Raw genomic sequence first — 19031 nt, forward strand, 5'->3', positions numbered from 1 at the left:
ATCATTTGGAATCAAACTGTTTACACATGCACACCATGTTCATGCAATGAGCACTCCTGGTATTGAGGTGCTCTCCTTGAATAAAAGCATAGGCTCAAAGGTGCAGTTTGAAATTTGCATTCAATCTCTGATAGGTCTCAAGTGAGTTTTAATTTTAAAAAATTAAAAATATGTTTTTAATATAGAATATTTGGATTTTTCAGTTGTGTTCAGAAAGAATTGAAATTATAGGTGGCATTAAAAACAATTTTTTTTAATTAAAAAAAAAAAAAAAAAAAAGATTCCCCCCAACCCTAATTTTTTGTGCACTTGGTATGGGGTTAATAAACCAACATGGTATGTTTTTAAGAATTATTTTCTGGATGAGACATGTTTGATATAAATCTTCCATAGTAAAATTCAAAATAATACAGAATCCTCAGTGAACATTTCATAACAAAAATATGGTAATGTTATTCTATTCTCTATCTAGAGAACTCCTCTGACCCAATGTGGCCATCCAGCATATAAATAGAATATTTATTTAAATATTCTATTTATAAAGTAAAGTAAAGTAAAGTAAAGGATTACAAGATCTACTGTTTACCTGGTAAATACTTGTGAAGATACTGAGATTTTTTTTTTCGTACTACAATGGTTGTCTGTGGAAGTTGACTATCTGTTCTTACTAATCTGTGGTTTCGTTTGTCAGTCAATTCTTTTTTGATTTTATATATACCACTGCTGAAAAATTTGCCTCAAAATGTTTATTTAAAATGATCAACGCAATCAGCTGGTGGCCACTTATCAAATACAGTAAGTCCCCAACTTACGTAAACCCGAGTTACGCAACTTCAGACTTATGTAAATTTTTTTTGGTAACATCGTAAAGATACTTTCTATAAGAGGGAAGTCAAATGAAGTAAACAATTAGTATGTTTTTATTTTCGTTCCCATACAAACTATGCTGGATAATAATCTTCAGCGTAACTAGAATCTAGGAAATGACTAGAGTTAACACTTCATTTTCTGCTTTAAAAATTCTGAAGAAATATTCAACGATTGTTTGAGACAGATGAACTACATCAAAGCATTTCAGAGAAACCCCCACAATATTCAAGCCATGTGGACTGTGTCCCATTCGCTACTTCTTTGGAGAATTACACTCTAGCCCTTCATCTCTACATCCTTTCCTTCCTTTCATTTTGAATTGTGGAGTCAGTTCAGTTTTCTTAAATATGTACACTTTGATTTTAATTCTCTTAGTAGCCCTTATAAAGCTTACATGGCAAACAAAATACATATTAGTTTTCACAGTACAATAACATGCATTTTTTGTTTCCTTTTATGTTTTCTTTTTTTATGTGCCACTCTGGCTACTTCACCGCTGTCCCCAGATAAAGTTTTTAATTGTTATGGTATATAACTATTTTTCGTCATTCTTCTGACGATATTATGCGATTTTTGTAATTTTGGGGTATCAGGGATATGGTAACAATATTTATGGAGGATGTATTAGTCATTCCCGAGTTACATAACACTCGATTTACGTAAGAAGTCCTGGAACGTATCTCTTATGTATGTCATGCACAGACTGTATGTTCCTTGTTAATTATAAGTAAACATAACTTCTCTAAAAATCAAATTTTAACTTAGCACATTTCTGATATCTTTAATTGGAACAATTATGCATGCTTCAGCATTAGTAGAGGCATACGATGCAAGAAAGCAAGCTTATGCAGCATCAGCCAAAAATAAAAAAAAATAAAAACCTTCCCATTTCACCCATCCATTCGTTCCAAATGCCTGTCCAGCTCAGCTTTAAATTTATTTAGGCTATCAACTTCCACAACAAAAGATGGAAGTCTGTTCCACCAATCAACTACCTGCTGGCTAAAGGCAAACTTCCACACATCTATTCTACAACTGGCTTTCCTCAATTTCAAACTATAACCCTCAGGTTCTTAATCTGAACAAGAGGAAGATCCCATCAGCATTCAGCTTGCTCAACCCATTCAAGCCATTATACACCTCAATCAGATCATCTTGCAGGTGACTAACTCTCCAGGCACTGCAATTTGCAGAACTTAAGCCTTTCTTGGTAAGATCACCCCTCACCAATCTTGTTGCCTGCCCTTCTTTGTACTCATTCTAGCAACTCTACATCCTTCCTAAAATGAGGCCTCCAGACCTGTACATAGTACTCTAGGTGTGGCCTGACCATTGCCTTATACAATGGGATAATCACCTTCCTGTTCCTGCCAGCAAAATTCCTATATATCATTGACAAGACTCCATTGACCTGCCCTGAGTGCCTCTGCACTGCTCAGCAAACTGCATATTTGACTGCACGATTACTGCCAGGTCTTTTTCACTTCCCTGAGTGTAGTATCACACAGTTAGTATGTTTCTCTTGGGTTATTGCTACCCATGTGAAACTTCAGTTGCCACTTCTCAGCCCATTTACCTAAATTATCTAGATCCAGTTGGAGTAGCATACTGTCTGTACTGTGATTAACAACCCTGCCAATCGTTATATCATCTACAAACTTGGACATTAAACCTGATATACCTTCATCAATATCATTGATAAATATACAAAACAATGGGCTCAACGCTGAACCCTGGGAAACTCCATTAATAACATTTGACCACGAAGAGCAGTGTCCACTGATTACCACTCTCTGTCGTCTCCCACTCAACCATCCCTTTATCCATTGTAGCAACTTACCCTTAATGCTATACCTCTACATTTGTACAGCAGTCTTCCATGTGCAACAGTATCAAAAGCTTTACTGAAATCCAAGTACTGTATATGACATCAAAATTATTTTTGGCATTCAGCTTCTTTAACCAGTGATTCCTCTATTTTCCCCAGAATACAAGTTAAACTAATAGGTCTGTAGTTACTTGTGTCACCTTTTGAACCCTCTTTGTGAATTGGTGATACATTTGCACACCTCCAATCCATGGAACCTCCCCTGAGTCCAAGGAAGCTCTCATAATTATAGCTAAGGGTTTGCTTACTTCATTTTCTGCCTCCTTTAATATAACTGGAGAGATCTCATCCACCCCAGGTGCCTTTTTTATATTTAACTTCAACAATTTCTCCTCCACTTTGCTCTCAGTTATTACAAAATCACTTAGCTCCCTGTTAGAGTTTGATAAACTTCTGGCATTCCCCTCATTGAATAACTCCTCATGTGTGAATGTAGATGCAAAATACTCATTCAGTTTATCATCTACCTGAGCATGATCATCAACAGTCAACCCATCTATGTTAAGTGATCCAATCTGATTCTTCTCTTTTCTTCTAGAGTTTACATAAGTAAAGAACTCTTTGCTGTTTTTCTTTGCATCCTTTGCCAATGATTTCTCGTAATCTGCCTTCACCTGCCTAACCTCTTTTGCGACATGATTACAAACTAGCTTATATCTGCTATAGGCTTCTGTGTAACTTGATACTTTATATGCATCCCATACATTTTTCTTCTCTGCCACGAGCCTCATTAATTCATCTGACATCCATTTAGGCCTAAACCTTGAACAGTATTTCTTAGTTGGAATGAAAAGCCTAGTAGCCTCCAAAATTAAGTCCCCGAAGACTTCCCATTTATGATTCAATATTGGTAACATCATCAGTTGATCCTACTGTACAGAATTTAAAAACTGTCTGAGACCCCTGTAGTCACCTTTATGAAACCAAAAGCCCTTCCCTATAGCCTTGATGGTAGTTACATCTTTAAGTAATTCCCACATCAGTACATTGTGATCACTATCACCCAGTGATTACTTTATCTACAAATTCTTAATGCATCAATAATCACTGCTGATAATCAGATCAAAAGTATTACTCCCTCTGGTTGCCTCTCGAACATGCTGCTGCTGTAGAAAACAGTCATCCAATAAATCCACAAAAATCCTGCTAGTGTGCGAGTGACCAATCCACAAGTTCCAGTCAATATCTGGAAAGTTAAAATCCCCATTATAGGACATTCTGATTTACTGCACAATTTGCTCATTATACTCATCAGATTCATTAGGCCTATAACACACACCTACTCTCATTTTTTCCTTTCCCAGTGCTTATGTCACACCAAACAGACTCAACATTGCATTGTCCACCAACATCAATTGGATGCACTTCCTTACATTTTGTTTCTTAACTAACAGCATAACTCTTCCTCCCTTCCCGTCTATCCTTTCTGTACACATTGTACTCCCCAAATTCCAATTCTGCACTGCTTATGTTTGTGTGACACCACTTCTTTGATATCCCAACAATATCTGCCTTTGATGTCTTGAATAGCATTTCAAGCTCATCAAATTTATTAACTACACTCCTAGAATTAGTGTACATGCAAGTATACATGCACCTGTTTCTACTCTTAGTCAACCTAACACTGCCCATGTATTTACTTGTTCCACTATGACTCCCAGCAGTCCAGGAAATCTCCATTGCCTTGCTTTCCAGGCTGCTGCTCATTCTAATAGAAGCAGTACAAGAATCACTTTAGCCTCTACCTGTGGCCACTGTTAACCTTTTAGTCTGTGTATCCCTCCCTCCAAGCTAGCAGTTTTCCAACCCACCTAACACTGCCTCGATAGCATTAGCAAATATTCTTGCACCTTTTCTATTTAAGTGTACCCCATCCCTGTAGAAGCAGTCTCTCCTGTCAACAAGCACAGACGAAGCTGAAAAAATTCTACCCCTTGAGCCTTGCACAATCTCTCCAGGGCCTAATTGATCGACAAGGCTCTCATCATATACTCCCTCCTATCGTGTCTGGGCAGAATTGCAGACACTTTCACATTCAACCCTAACTCGTGAATTTTTTTTTCAACACTGACCTGTAAAATTTACCCGAAGCAGGTCAATGTAAAACATTTACCTGCTTCAAATTGTTAACCTTAATAAAAATACTGTGAAGGTAAAATGAAATGAAATGTTGTAGGAGGTAAGGGACAGAGGTGAAACCATAAATTCTAGATCCCTCACTAGATTGCCAAATGGCCCTACTTGATCTTCAACAACTCATGAAATCAGCCATCCAGGAGCCCCTGACTCCTTGCTCCTTCCCCACAGTGGCAGACCTTACTGTATGGCAGTTTTGACACTGGGAGGGAAGAAGTTCCTAAATACTGTTAGAAACTCCAATTTCAGAAACTGGCATTAAATGTGTATTGAGGTTTTTATATACTTGCCAGATGGTATGCAACACAAAAAAAAATATTATGAAGCACTAGCCTATAGCTTTCTTTAGGTGAATTGCTTCACATTTAATGAGTGCCCAAAACACTAAAGATTCAAATCACTATCTGCAGTATTTTATGGCAGAATACTTACCCATAGTAGTGATCGACTTCCCTGCTGGGGGCCATGTTGCACACAGGCTGTCAGCTGGAGAACACTTATTTTCTAAACTCAATGTCCTGGCCTTGAACATCCACTGTCGAGCAAACCTCCCATGCATGCTGAGGTTTTGCCCCCGCTGTTTGGGAACACCACGAATATTGGCGGCACGTATTGCTGCTGGATTTATGGAGGATGGAAAACGAGTCCCATAACACCGAGGTATGCTATCTCTAGTTCGTATTTCAGGAAATTGCTGGAGTCTATCATACGTCCGGTAGGTGACACTACTAAAACGATAGTCCCCTTCTGTATCAGAAGGTGTCTGGGCAGCAGATGATGCTGTCGATATGCACCCACTAGATGACAGACTTCCACTAGGAGACACGATAAAGTTCTGACAACTATTCGTTAATGAACCGTGCTTGTGAAGAGAAAAGCTGCTAACACTCCCTGGTGGCCACCCGCAGTAACACTGGTTGGTAACACCCGCACTGCTGAAAGCACAAGTATGTCTCTTTTGTGCATTCTTTAGCAGGGTTTTTAGCCTCTTGCGTGCCATTTTGTCATCCAGTTTGTCTTGGTGTAAGCCAAATCTCCCTTTGACATGCTTGTCAGCAGCATTGGCTTTACTGAATTCCCGACTTCGACGACGCTGAGACAGCCAGTGTACCACTTTGAGCAATCCCGACATGGCTGCTGCAGCACTGCTAGTGGTACTATTACTGCTACTGTCCGAACTCGACTTCCGGTGACCTTTCTGTTCATACTGATCATTTGCATCTTTATTAGGAATGTGAATCTTTGTCTGGACACCAGGCGATGATAGTGCTGGATCGAGCGAAGAACGTCGCCATCTGACGGTATCATCACCACCTGATGATAAAAAAATAATGACTTTTAATAAAAGCATAAAAAACAGGCAAAAGAGTACTGTAATTAGCTTATTTTTATTTATACAAATATACAATTGTATTCAACACAACATGCTGATTTTAACAATTCTTGTATTACAGCTGCAGTCAGTTGCATGCCAAAAACTATTTCACGAGCCTATTGAAACTAATTAAAATTTAAGGGTGATGAAAATATTTTTGGAAAACAAAAGAAAGGTAAAAAAATTACATCCTGCCATAGTTCATGTGCACTATTACACTTGCAATTCAACATAATAATAATCTTAATAATCTAAATAATCACTTTAAAATTTAGTTGTGATTATGTCCAAAAGGGCATAATGACACATCTGTCATTTGCATCTCCAAACACCAGATAAATTTAGTGTGCATTTTACTGTCATAAAAAAAAAAGAAAAACTTAGATCACAAAGGATCAAAATAAGGCGGTTCTTTTTTTTTTTTTTTTTTTTTTTTTTTTGAGATTAAAAAGAAACTTTATACAAAAACAAAAATATTGCATGGATAATACCACGTTATGGGAAGATATGCACCTTTTTTTTAATTTTATTATTATTTTTCTTATTGTTATGTTATTTGTTATTTGGTTTTTAGGATCATTAGCAACTAAAGCCATATTGCTCTGGGGATATGCGGTGGTCATTCCCTGACCCTTCTGCATCCTCTGTATTTGGTGGTCACGGGCTCGAACCCTGGTCTAATTAAGAAGCGTGTGCTACGCACTGCTGCTCCTGCCCACCTGGCTATGGAGGAACCACTATTTTTCTTATCACCTTCTCATGAAAACGAGAGAAAAACACAAAATGTGCTACAACTCACTTTCATAAACATAAATGGTACAATATGGCTGAGTATTTCCAATATAACTAGGCTTGTTTAAACTAAAGATATAGAGAAATGGGGGGGAAAAAGTTGCCGATACGAAGCATTCCACCCTGCCTGAAATATACAAAGGTCAATCAAGTCAAAAACCAGAAAAGTTAAAAGTTGTATTTCATAACCAACAAGGAAATACGTATTTAATCTTCAATGTACTTTCTCCAATGCTGCACTAATGCCCAAATTCCTTGAGAGAAGTTCTACGGTTCATGTTGAAGCCACTCATGCACCACTATTTTGACCTCTTCATCTGACAAAAAGTAACGTCTTAGTGCACCTTTGGGGGGGGGGGAGGTGATAATTTCATGGAAGATGAAATTATAATTCTGGTGAAGATGGAGGTTGAGGTAATACTGCATTCTAGTGTGTGTGTGTGTGTGTGTGTGTGTGTGTGTAAAAAACAGTTCACCCATGCATACTTATCTCCTGTACCTGATTCACACTGTGAGAATGGGTGTTACCACACTGCAGACACATCTGAGAAAACCACATTTCTTTCAAATTATTAGCTTTATATGGTTCAGAAGCAAATCTCCATATTGTCATTCTCCTCTCTCCATATAATGTTCCATAATCACTTCTTTGTGATATTTCAGAATACATTGTGTAACACTTTCCAGCCTAGTGCTAGGGTACTAACTTTCTTCTGTCAAAGTGAGTCTGTATGGTACAACTTTTTTTTTTTTTTTTGGTAGTTGTTGGCGCATCGGCTTCTGTGGCCATAATGCACCTCCCAAGGTTTTTGCTGTACTTTGATCCAAGCCCGAGGCGAGATTCGAACCCGCGACCTTTGGGTTGCCAGGCAGGTACTTTACCCACCCAGCTAGCCCGGTCGGCCTGTATGATACAACATGAACTTTCACATTTGCTTTCTAATATGTAACAGTGAGCTCAGAATTCGTCTCTAGCCACTGTATTCTAAGAATCTCCTTCATGCTTATAGATCAAAAAAATCATAGAACACAGAGGTGAACCTATAAGTTGGAGGATCCCCTGTGAGATTCCACCTCTTGTGATCTTGAATGACTATGACTATACAAAAACAACTATCAAATCCCCTGACTCCCCAGGTGGTAGCCCTGATAGTATGGCAGTTTCACCACTGGCACACACATTAAGTTGTTGTTCCTTCATTTCCAGTATTAAATGCCTAGGAGTCCATAGTGCACATACTTTTTAAACTCTTTGTTAAATGTTAGTATGTGCTGACCCACTCTAATCTTGAAGGTCGTGGCAATTTCTTCAGTAACATGGTTGTTTCCTCCCAAGAGTTCTTTCCTGCTGCTGTTACTTCTGATGTCATGACAATGTACTTGCTCTGCTCAAGGAGAATCCTCCTCACTTTCAATATACCGACATTAGTAACACAGTGGACATAATCACCATGCTCTCACACCAGATGGAAAAGATACAAGTTCAAATTCTGTAAATGATGCAAGGAATTTTTGTGGGCCATTTTCACAATATGGCTGAGTCAGTCTGAGGCCAGGGTTGCATGGTTTTATCTCCCAGCACACAACCAAAAAAAACACACACAGTTACAAACATAATATGCTGATGCCTCATTGCCTTAGCACTTAACTCACACCTAACACTTTCAGTACTGTCCTTCAACTTATTCACCCACTAGTAGACTTGCCATTGACTCATGCACACTTCATCACACTGAGGAAAAATTCTGGGTTATAAAAAGAAACGAAAAAAAAAAAAGAAGTCACATTAGGGCCACCTGAGAATTACCATATGGAATATGTCTGTAAATTGAGTGTGTTCTCTGGTCGGATTGCCTCTTTTGATGAAAGAAAAAAAAAAGGGGGGGGGGGGCTCGCTCCAAATCAACTAACTCAGCCACATAGTGAAAAAAGCCCATAAAAGTTCCTCCTGTCATTGACAGAATTCGAATCAAGACCTTTTGCACCTATGTGGGCAGGGCAGCGATTATAACCACTGTATTATTTGAAAAGACAACATTCTGTAATAAAATTCAGCATGTTTTATTCCTTCTACATTCAAAAAATTGCATAACAGATCACATTTCCACATTGGTGCATGACTACCCAAATACGGAGGATGCGGAAAGGTCAGGGAATGATCACTACATATCCCCGGAGCAATATGGCCTTAGTTGCTAATGCTCCTAAAAACCAAATAACAAACAAGCATGACTGCCATCTTGATGACTAACTGTTTCCAAATAATGCCAGAAGATGGTCCATTTCAGTGCTCAATGTTGCGAACAGACTTCCATAAATAATCTCTGATTCATCGAAATCTGTTCCATCAACAAACGGGATCAATTTGTTATCGATTTAAGATAGAATACTAATTTAAAAAACTTTATTTGGTATTGTATGTGAAAGGTTTAATTTCATTAGACTAATGACCTTTTACTTATTATTTGCCATTAGTCTAATGAAATTAAACCTTTCACATACAATACCAAATAAAGTTTTTTAAATTAGTATTCTATCTTAAATCGATAACAAATGTTAGCTATGAAGGGAGGTCAAAATTTTGAACACGGAGCATATAACAAAATCAGGAGCAGGCTATCTGTTGTAACCACTAAGAAATAACAAATATATAACTCATGTTAAAAATTAATTTTGTCTTTACAACTGGAGAAAAATGAATATCAATATTCTTGCCATTTATATAAACCAAAGATAACACAAACAGGTTGCTAGAATGTATGGAGAAGCTCTCCAAATTATTTTACAGCAGCAAGTCGGTTTTCAGAATTCAAAATAGAACAAAAATTGATTGAAGATCACAATTATTTTTCTGTTTATACTCCAGATGACTACATATGATAGAATACAATAATATTACCATATTTTATGGTATTACACACTATACAACATGCGTAACTCGACTACGATCATGGTCTAAGGTTTGACCGATCTGAAGTCCAAATTGCTGAAAAACAGAAGCATGAAAGCACAACTTGTGCATAATAGATTTCAGCATTCAGACCTTTGGATAATAAAGGCATAGAAAGTATCCAAAATTATTACAACTTGCTGCAGTCTCCAGAAATCCCCTACTCACTAAAATCCATCTCTCCAGCCCAAATACATTACTGAGTACATTACATTCATTCATAATGTCTGAAATAATTAAAACCATTGGACAATTATCCTCCCTTTCCAAAACACTATGCCAAAGAGGAATAAATAGAAAATGCAAACCGTTTGCATAAAAATTGCATTTTGCAAGCAATTCAGTATTGAAATACAATAGTTTAATATTAAACGTTTGCTTGACTTCCAAAATCTGATTACAACACCCATGGCAAGTGCCAAACTCTCGCGGGGTGGGTGACATGAACAGTTATGTACGTACTAAAATCCAGGAGCCACCCAACGTAAGATACACTATGTGTTCCAAATGATAATCTATTTGAATAGAATTTTGATAAACGGCAACACCGAATATTTTTCACAGGTCGGTTGTAAAATATCTCAGGCAGACTCTGATGCCTGAGATTTTACGATCGACCCAGAAAAAAAAAAAATTCAATGTCAAGTGTCAGAAGTTTGTAGTAAAAAACTTGGGAATGGAGCAGATCTATTTTCATATGCCATAAAATCAGCAGATGGTGCTGATTTTACTTAATGAACCACAGAACAATTCAAGTTATTCTTCAAAATCCTGAGAAGATGCTCCCCTTTCTCAATCCCTCAGTGAGCCAGTGTTTATCATTTTAAATTACAGAAGTCAGTACAACAAAATTGAAGGATCCATTCACTCTCCCTTCCAGGTAGCGTTTAAGATAATCCTAAACACAGCGCTACAAAATCTGTGCAAGTCGCCTTCACTTTCCATTAAATTGAGAAACGGGAGGGCCAATTACATAGTGTTGTAATTGTAACGAAAATATAACTTTGTCCTTGTAAAGGCAATCAACATGAAGTAATAAAGAGGCGCTGCTTGTTCATACAGCCACACAAATGATCCCTGCATAACAGCAAGGAGACAGGAGCTAATCTGTCATTAAGATAATGCAATAGTGTTGATGGCTAATTGATGAGAACACACCGTTGTGCGGTATCTTTCTTATGTCTCCCGAGATTGCGGCAATTCTCCGTAATCGTCGGCAATTTGCCGTTTCCTAGAATGACTCGTGTAAGGTCAATAAGGTGATGGTACTTTACACGGTTGTTATAGCAACGGGACATAATGAAAACCCAACCGGAACTCTGCCCACATACGACATCTCAACGCTGAGGTATTTTGAATCGTTTACGCAGCACGAAGATCTTGTCAGTTCTGCAAACTAGCAACAAATCTTATGATTAAGAATGGCTTTCGGTATCAGTGATGGCAGCTGTCGCTTAAGCAGTTTTTAACTTTCGAGAAATTATGAAACCTTTTCTCTTTTGGGGCATTACTCCAAAGCAGTCAAGGGACCGCATAGTGGATTATATGGCATTCTTTCTTCGAGAATGGAAGAAAAAGAAAGAAAAAAAAAGTACCCCCGTCTCCTCTTATTTATTGTATTTCGATACTGAAGTCTAATCAGCAACAATTTTAAACGATAAAAGATTTTTGCCAAACTTACCCGCCACTATGGAAATCTCGTGACTATTTCTTCGCATACTTGGTCCGTTGACGTTACACCAATGGCTGACATAGTTTGCACATGACTCGTGAGTGACATTTCTAGGCAAAAATAAAAATAAATTTGCTTTCAAGAGTAAGTTTTCATGTAGATTAATAATAAACTTAGAGAAAGTTAAGTTTTTAAATGTGCAAGATTTCTCGACAAAATCGATACCATGATTACTAGTAACGGCATGACCTTTTATCTGAATAGCTATTTTTTTAAACCATGAATGTAATAAACTTCAACATTTCAAATCCCAATCATCACTCATGAAAACAAACATCACTCATGAAAAGAAAATGCACAAATTCTGAGATGAAGTTTGGCTATATTTCGGCCTCGAGTTCACTTTTTCGTGTCTTTGGCCTGTCTAATTGGATTGTCGGGTAAAACAATATCAGAGACAATAAAAAAAAAAAAAAAAAAATTAAGAAAAAGAATACAGCACTTTTTGTTGTTGATCCCGCTAAAATTTTATTTTAAAAATAACAAGTTATTCAAAGAATTCTATGTACCCCTACACAAGAGCAAATTTACTGCCCTGCAGATGTAGTGTACTAACAAAATACTATACTTCTAATCATAATAATAAATTCAACATTTACGGGTACATATTCTAAAATACGTTTGAATGGAGTCGAGTTTACGAAAATATTTTATTACAAATTAAAGAGGTGCAATCATTAGTAATAATACAAGAAAAACTAAATATTATTATTATTATCCATATGCTGCACCGGCCAAAAAAAAAAAAAAAAAAAATTCCTGAGTTACCGAGAGAGAGGAATCACCAAGAAAGAGAAGAATGATGATATTCAGCTCAGGACCCTGGATTTGCCAAGCCCATACTCACCAGATGTGAGTCCCTGGTTAATTTAACATAAAGAATAATATCAACACCTTGGAATAAAGATTGTGTGTTGGTGAATGTTAGTCCTTATGAAAGCAAGTTTCAATATTCTTTTAATGCAATACGTATGCAGGCCAGGAATTTTAATCTTAACCAAAACGTAAGCCGAGTTTTGTGATCGACTTAGGGTTACCAGGTGTTCGGTTTCGACTCGGTAAGTCCGATATATGAGCTTGCTGTCCAGTTATATCAAGAAGCGTGTACTATGCACTGCTGCTCCTGCCCATCTGGCTATGGAGGCGCCTTGCTGTCCAGTAAACAAATTGAGAAAATACCATACATGTAAATGTCATATTCTGTAATTAAGTTTTAAGAGTACAGTATTATAATTTTAGTAACATTCAGTTTTCATTATGAACTTCTCGAGTTTTAACCTACACTAGTACACATGGGTCAAAATGACCCGAGTAAAAGTTTTCAACAAGAGAGCGCATACACACTAGTGACAATATTATTATTATTTCTCCCTGATTGGGGGGGGGGGGTCCACCTCGTGACGGTTATTGCTACCAAGTACACAGGGTGGTTGTTGTTATGTCTGGTGTTACTGTTGGTCGAGGTACTCTCTGACTGTCCTACAGGATTGCGACTTTCTGGAGGTGTTCGCTGGGAGACCTATTGCTGCTAGGCTGTTATATAGGGTCTTTGGCACCATACCTGTGGTTGACACGACGATCGGGATGGTCATTACTTGTTGCATATGCCACATCTCTTTGATCTCCTGTCTTAGGTTCGTGTACTTCCTGATTTTTTCCCCATGGGTTTTCTGCAGGTTGCCAGTGTTGGGTACCGCTATGTCAATCAGATAGGTAGCCTTTTCCTTCTTGTCCACAAGGGTTATGTCCGGTATGTTGTGCGGAATTGTCCTATCCGTTATTATGGCGCGGTCCCAGTACAGCTTGTAAGTTGGGGTCTCTAGTACTGCCTGGGGTTCGTACTCTTAGTACGGTACACTTTCTTCGACCAACTGGTATTTCCTTGCTAGCTTCTGATGTATTATCCTGGCTACCTGGTCATGTCTATGAGTGTACTCAGTCTGGGCGATCATCTTTCATCCCGCAATGATGTGTTAGATCGTTTCTGAGGCCAGGTGGCATTGTTGACATGTGTCATCGGACACTCCGGGCTCCTTGGCGATGTATTTTCTATAGTTCCTGGTGTTGATTACCTGGTCTTGGGATGGCCAGCATGAATCCTTCAGTCTCGGGGAAGAGCGTCCCGCTCGTGAACAATGCATTTGAAGCAATTTTATCTATGTGCTCTTGATGGAGATCGTTGTAGTGTCTGCCATGGAGTGTCTTCTCTGCCCATCTTTCTAGCTTCGTTTGTACCTCCTGGTTAGCGGGGGGACTCCTGGCTTAGGTTGAGTGGGGTATACCGCTTGCCTATCTTCCTTATGGCCTGGTGGAATGCTGCTGTGTGTTTCTGGAAGTAATCCTTCATGTTAACTATCGCTGTCTTCTGTTGCTCAATGAGGCCTATCAGGCCCCTTCCTACTTCTTCCCGGGCAATTGTCAGTCTCTCCATGGCAGATTTCGGGTGGTGTTGGCGGCTATTGGTCATCATTGTCCATGACTTGCTCATGATCCTCCATCTCGGTGTTAGTCCAATCTATGACCCCGAAGGAGCATGTTAGCACTGGGACTGCATAGGTGGTTATGGCTTTAACTGTGTTCCCTCCGTTCAGCTTTGCTTTCAACAGGCTCTGATTCGCTGATGGTATTTTTCGGTCAGGCAGGCCTTAATTTCCTTGTGCTGTAACTGCTGAGCCTGCATCATCCCCAAGTATTTGCAGGCCTCTCCCACTGACATGGCTTCGATCTCTTTACCACTCTGCAGCTGGTAGTTTCGGTTGAATAATTTTCCCTGACTCAATCCGTGGGTCTTGCATTTTTTTAGACCAAATTTCATCCTAATATCATTGCTGACTTCTTCGGTGATCTGGAGTAGTTGCTGAAGTTGCTTCTCGGTTCCCGCGTAGAGTTTGATGTCATCATGTACATCAGGTGGGTGAGGACGTGTACAGGTTCTTCCTTCCTTCTTTGAGGTTATATCCGCACCTACTACTGTTGAGCATGGTAGATAGCAAGTTAAGTACTAGACAGAACCACAATAGGCTCAGGGCATCTCCCTGAAAGATTCCTCTCCTGATGGTGTTTGGCCTGGTTGTGATGTTTTCAGTTGATGGTGGTACTCCATTTCGCCATCATTTCTCCTAGGAAGTTTGTCACTATTGGATTGACTTTGTAGATGTTCAGCACCTCTATTAGCCAGACTTCGATTCCAGCTATGAGGCATGGAGTCGGCCTTGCGGTAATCGATGTAGCCTGCGTACATGTTGCGGCGCTTCTTGTAGGCTTGCTCCATAACCGCGACATCTATTAATTGCTCCTTGCATCCTTTGCTCAGCTGCCAGCATCCTTTCTGCTGTTCGGCCATTATGTTCTGGCTCTCCAAGCGGTCTGATATCTTCCTGGTTATGCAGCTGGTCAGGATCTTGTACATTGTTGGGAGGCAGGTGATTGGCCTATATTTCGCTGGGTTTCTTGTATCTTCGTCTTTAGGCTTCAGATATGTGATTCCTTGAGTGAGAAACTTCGGGATTGTCTCTGGGTGCCTTATCATCCGGGTGAACTGCTCTACCAGGTGCTTGTGTGTACAAGTGAGCTTCTTGTACCAGTAGTTGTGGACGTTATCTATACCAGTAGTTGTGGACCAGTAGCTGTACCAGTAGTTGTGGACGTGATCAACAACTCTCACAACTCCAGTTGTGAGAGTTGTTGATCGTCTGTTTTACTTCTTCTTCCCGAATCTCCCACCCTCTCATTTCTTGTACGTCCTTAGTTTTCTTGCGTTCTAGTTCTATCCAGGTGGCTCGGCTGTCATGTCTTACTTCCCTGCTCCATATGTTTCCCCAGAACTCCTCAATCTTCTTCTACTGGTGGTCCGTTCCTTTCTTTCCCGTCTTCTCGGAGATTCCTGCAGAAGCCTCTTAGGTCCTCATCGAAGATTCGGTTGTTTATTTTCCTCTGGGCGCTATCTTTGTATCGGCATATTCTCTTGCTGAGTGCAAGGAGGTTCAGCTTCAATGTGTCCAAGTACTTTCCTATTCTCTGATTTTTTTGTCTCATGTTTGCTGTGGACGCTGTCTCTCTTGAGGATGCTCTTCATTTTTACAATTAATTTCTTACTCCTATTGCCCCGTTGGTCAATTGGCCTATCTTGACTCTTAATTCTTCTATCTTCTGCTGAAGTCTTCTTTCCCAAGCTGGTGATTCCTTCTGTTTTCGGTTCTTCTGCTGCTTGTCTCTTGCTTCTCTTCCATTAATCCTCGTGGCTGCTACCGCAGCACAATACACGGCTGTGTGGATTTTTTTTTTTTTTTTTTTTTTTTGTAGTTGTCGGCGCATCGGCTTCTGTGGCCATAATGCACCTCCCAAGGTTTTTGCAGTACTTTGATCCAAGCCCAAGGTGGGATTCGAACCCGCGACCTTTGGGTTCCCAGGCAGGCACTTTACCCACCCGACTAGCCCGGTCGTCTGCTGTGTGGATGGCCTCCAGTGTTGCACCATTGCTGTCAAGGTAATGCGGTATTATGTGCCGATTCAGGTGGTCTGCTTCGGTATCACGTGAGTTTTTGTCGGGGTCCATTCCTTCGAATTCGGTTAGGGCCTTCTTTCACTCGTCCTCTATTCTTGATATCATGACATCGTCTGTTTCCACTTCGGCTGCTATGGGTTATATTTCTTCTTGCTCTTCCTCCTCTGGTTCGGTGGTGGTATGTTATTCCTCCTCTTATTATTATTATTACCCATATGGTGCAAGGAAGCTTGAGGCTTATGCTGCACCAGCCAAAAAAAATTTTCTGAATTACCCCGAGAGAGAGAGAGAATCGCCAAGAAAAAAGAAGAATGATGATATCCAGCTCAGGACCCTGGATGTGCCCCACGCACATACTCACCAGATGTGAGCCCCTGTGGTGCACTTCTTACTAATCATGTAAATTCGAATTAATGTCACTTGATCTCGCAAGTCGGGCAGAGGATCATTTAATATTATTTAGGATAATTTTGACCCAAGTATTTCGAAATAAGTTCAAGTTTTGATAAATTATATTATTTGTTTACCACTTGATTTACTAGTACAGTATTCCTCTGCAGACAGAATGCTGCCAATCCATGAATTATAAGAGAGAAATACCCAATAATTTTTGGGCATCAATCTAACTGGACACATTTCGTATTGTTTTGAAAAGAATAAAACAATGATGGCTTATATGCCAAAAAATAATAAAAATACTGCTCCTCTATACACCATGACAATCAACTAGAACACTTAAAATCCTTCAAAAACCTTCAATGATAGTGATCCACAATATGGGTACAGGAGTAACTGATTGATTTGTTCAGCTCTGTAAGTTAATTCAACAATAAGGAGAATAAACCAGTGGCCTCATAAATTTTGATATATGATATTAGATCAAGCTGGAATAAACTTAATGATCATCTTATTTCTAATGACCAATACAGGGTGGAAAGCCAAAAACAGATGTCAATATTTGGAGGGCTTAGGAATGTAACTTGTCAATAACCTTTTATTATATTTCGTTTCTAAAGAAATATATAAATGAAAAACAAATACAAATATAAAAATACCAACTGTCCAACGTTGATTGAAAGGTTGCATTTGTGCCGTACTTGAGAAACCTTCAGTAATACAAACTTGATAACGAATCTGAAAGTGCAAGATGTGCACTTTCTGTCTGATATCTATGGGCAAAAAGAGGTATTGTTTGCATGCTTTCAGTGCAAACATATTTAGAACATCGCTCCAACTTGTATGATGAACGTGCACAAAAAAGAGCGAACTTTGAAGCTATGCCTCATGATTCTACATAAAGCAACGAAAATTTTCTTTAGATATTAATTATCAACAACAGAAATTTCATAATTTAATTTTGTTTTACGTTTTTCTTTTTTTTTTTTTGGAATTTATTCCCTTTGGACAAAATAAAATGGACAAAACAATGTCATTTTTTATTTTTTTATTTTTTACTTTTCTTATGTATGCGTACTTCTAATGTGTCAGAAGGATAAAAATAATAAATATTATATATTTTTTGTAGTGGGTATCAAACTGAGTGGTTCATAATGGCAGGTGTACTGAAATTGTGAGGGAAATAACCGTGTAACGGTGCATGATCTTGATAACATCTCATATTAAAAATCAAATCGTAACTACGCTATCAGACACTATAGGCCCACCGACCTACCAATGAAAAGACAATAATCCCCTCCCGACCTTTTTTTTTAATAATGGCACCCTTAAGTAATTTATTTTATTTTGTGGCACCCCTACTCAATTTTCCGCCTGTCAGATTCGACTCTCACTCTCTCTTCTCTCTCTGTGTACACACACACATATATATATATATAGTTATTATAGTAAAAGCACAATAAGTACTTTATAGACTGAAGAAATATAAAGTATTTATTGTGCTTTTACTATAATAACTAGATTACAGACTGGTGTAATGTACAATCTGTTTTTGATGGCATTAATCTGATCTGGATAATAACTGTTATGTATTCATTCCTATTGTTGAGATATATATATATATATATATATATATATATATATAAGTTAACTGTAACGTAATATTATATGTAATGAAACTTATCTTTTATAAATGTGAGGTTTTTTGTATTTTCTTTATTTTGGAATTGTAAATAGAATGATCAGTTGACATATGTAAATACTATCGCTGTGGTTTATGGAACACAATAATAAGGATATGCCTTTTATAATGAAATAAATATATATATATATATATATATATATATATATATATATATATATATATATATATGTTTTAGTAACTTAAACCCAAATTACGTGGCGCCCTGGAATGTTGTTGCGGCACCCTAAGGTGCTGTGACACCCCGGTTGAAAACCATTGTGCTAAACTTTTAGACTCTCGTTATGCTTACACTGCGTTAGACAACAAAACAAAATGGTCGCAGATACTTTTATCCAGTTAAGCTGATGGAACGACTTACAAAGAATTCTATTTGCTCAGATTTTAATCTGCAGTAACCGTTGTACGAGTCAAAGTTATTTCGAAATAATTTAAAACAGCAACAACTTACCCACACTGTTTACATCGGACGGCATTGAAGTAGACCATCTTGTGGCAACTGTTACATCGGCGAGGGGCGGACAAACTCCGAATTAACCTGAAATGAATCAGATGTTTTATTGGTAACTATTAAACAATATACCAACGATTCTTAGATATATTCTAATAACTAAGGATTAGTATTTAATTAACTGGAGGAGCATTTCGCAGCGCATGCGTTACTATATAAGATGCTTTATGCAGAT

The 19031-nt window shown here is 38.4% G+C and overlaps 1 protein-coding gene across 2 annotated transcripts in view; it reads right to left on the bottom strand.

The window, feature by feature from the left end:
• The window catches only part of LOC150090900 (uncharacterized), a 220303-nt gene that overhangs the window by 53747 nt on the left and 147525 nt on the right, over window positions 1-19031 (bottom strand). For both annotated transcript variants that reach the window (XM_090380589.1, XM_090380588.1), the window contains exons 2-4: window positions 18797-18883; window positions 11693-11793; window positions 5327-6208 (exon numbers count right to left, since the gene is read on the bottom strand). In XM_090380589.1, coding sequence (XP_090236715.1) covers window positions 5327-6208; window positions 11693-11793; window positions 18797-18883 — 1070 coding nt within the window. The remainder of the gene's footprint in view (window positions 1-5326; window positions 6209-11692; window positions 11794-18796; window positions 18884-19031) is intronic.

Source organism: Mastigoproctus giganteus, chromosome 1, assembly GCF_048544385.1.
Source record: "Mastigoproctus giganteus isolate SK-2022 chromosome 1, ASM4854438v1, whole genome shotgun sequence".
Lineage (NCBI taxonomy): Eukaryota > Metazoa > Arthropoda > Arachnida > Uropygi > Thelyphonidae > Mastigoproctus > Mastigoproctus giganteus.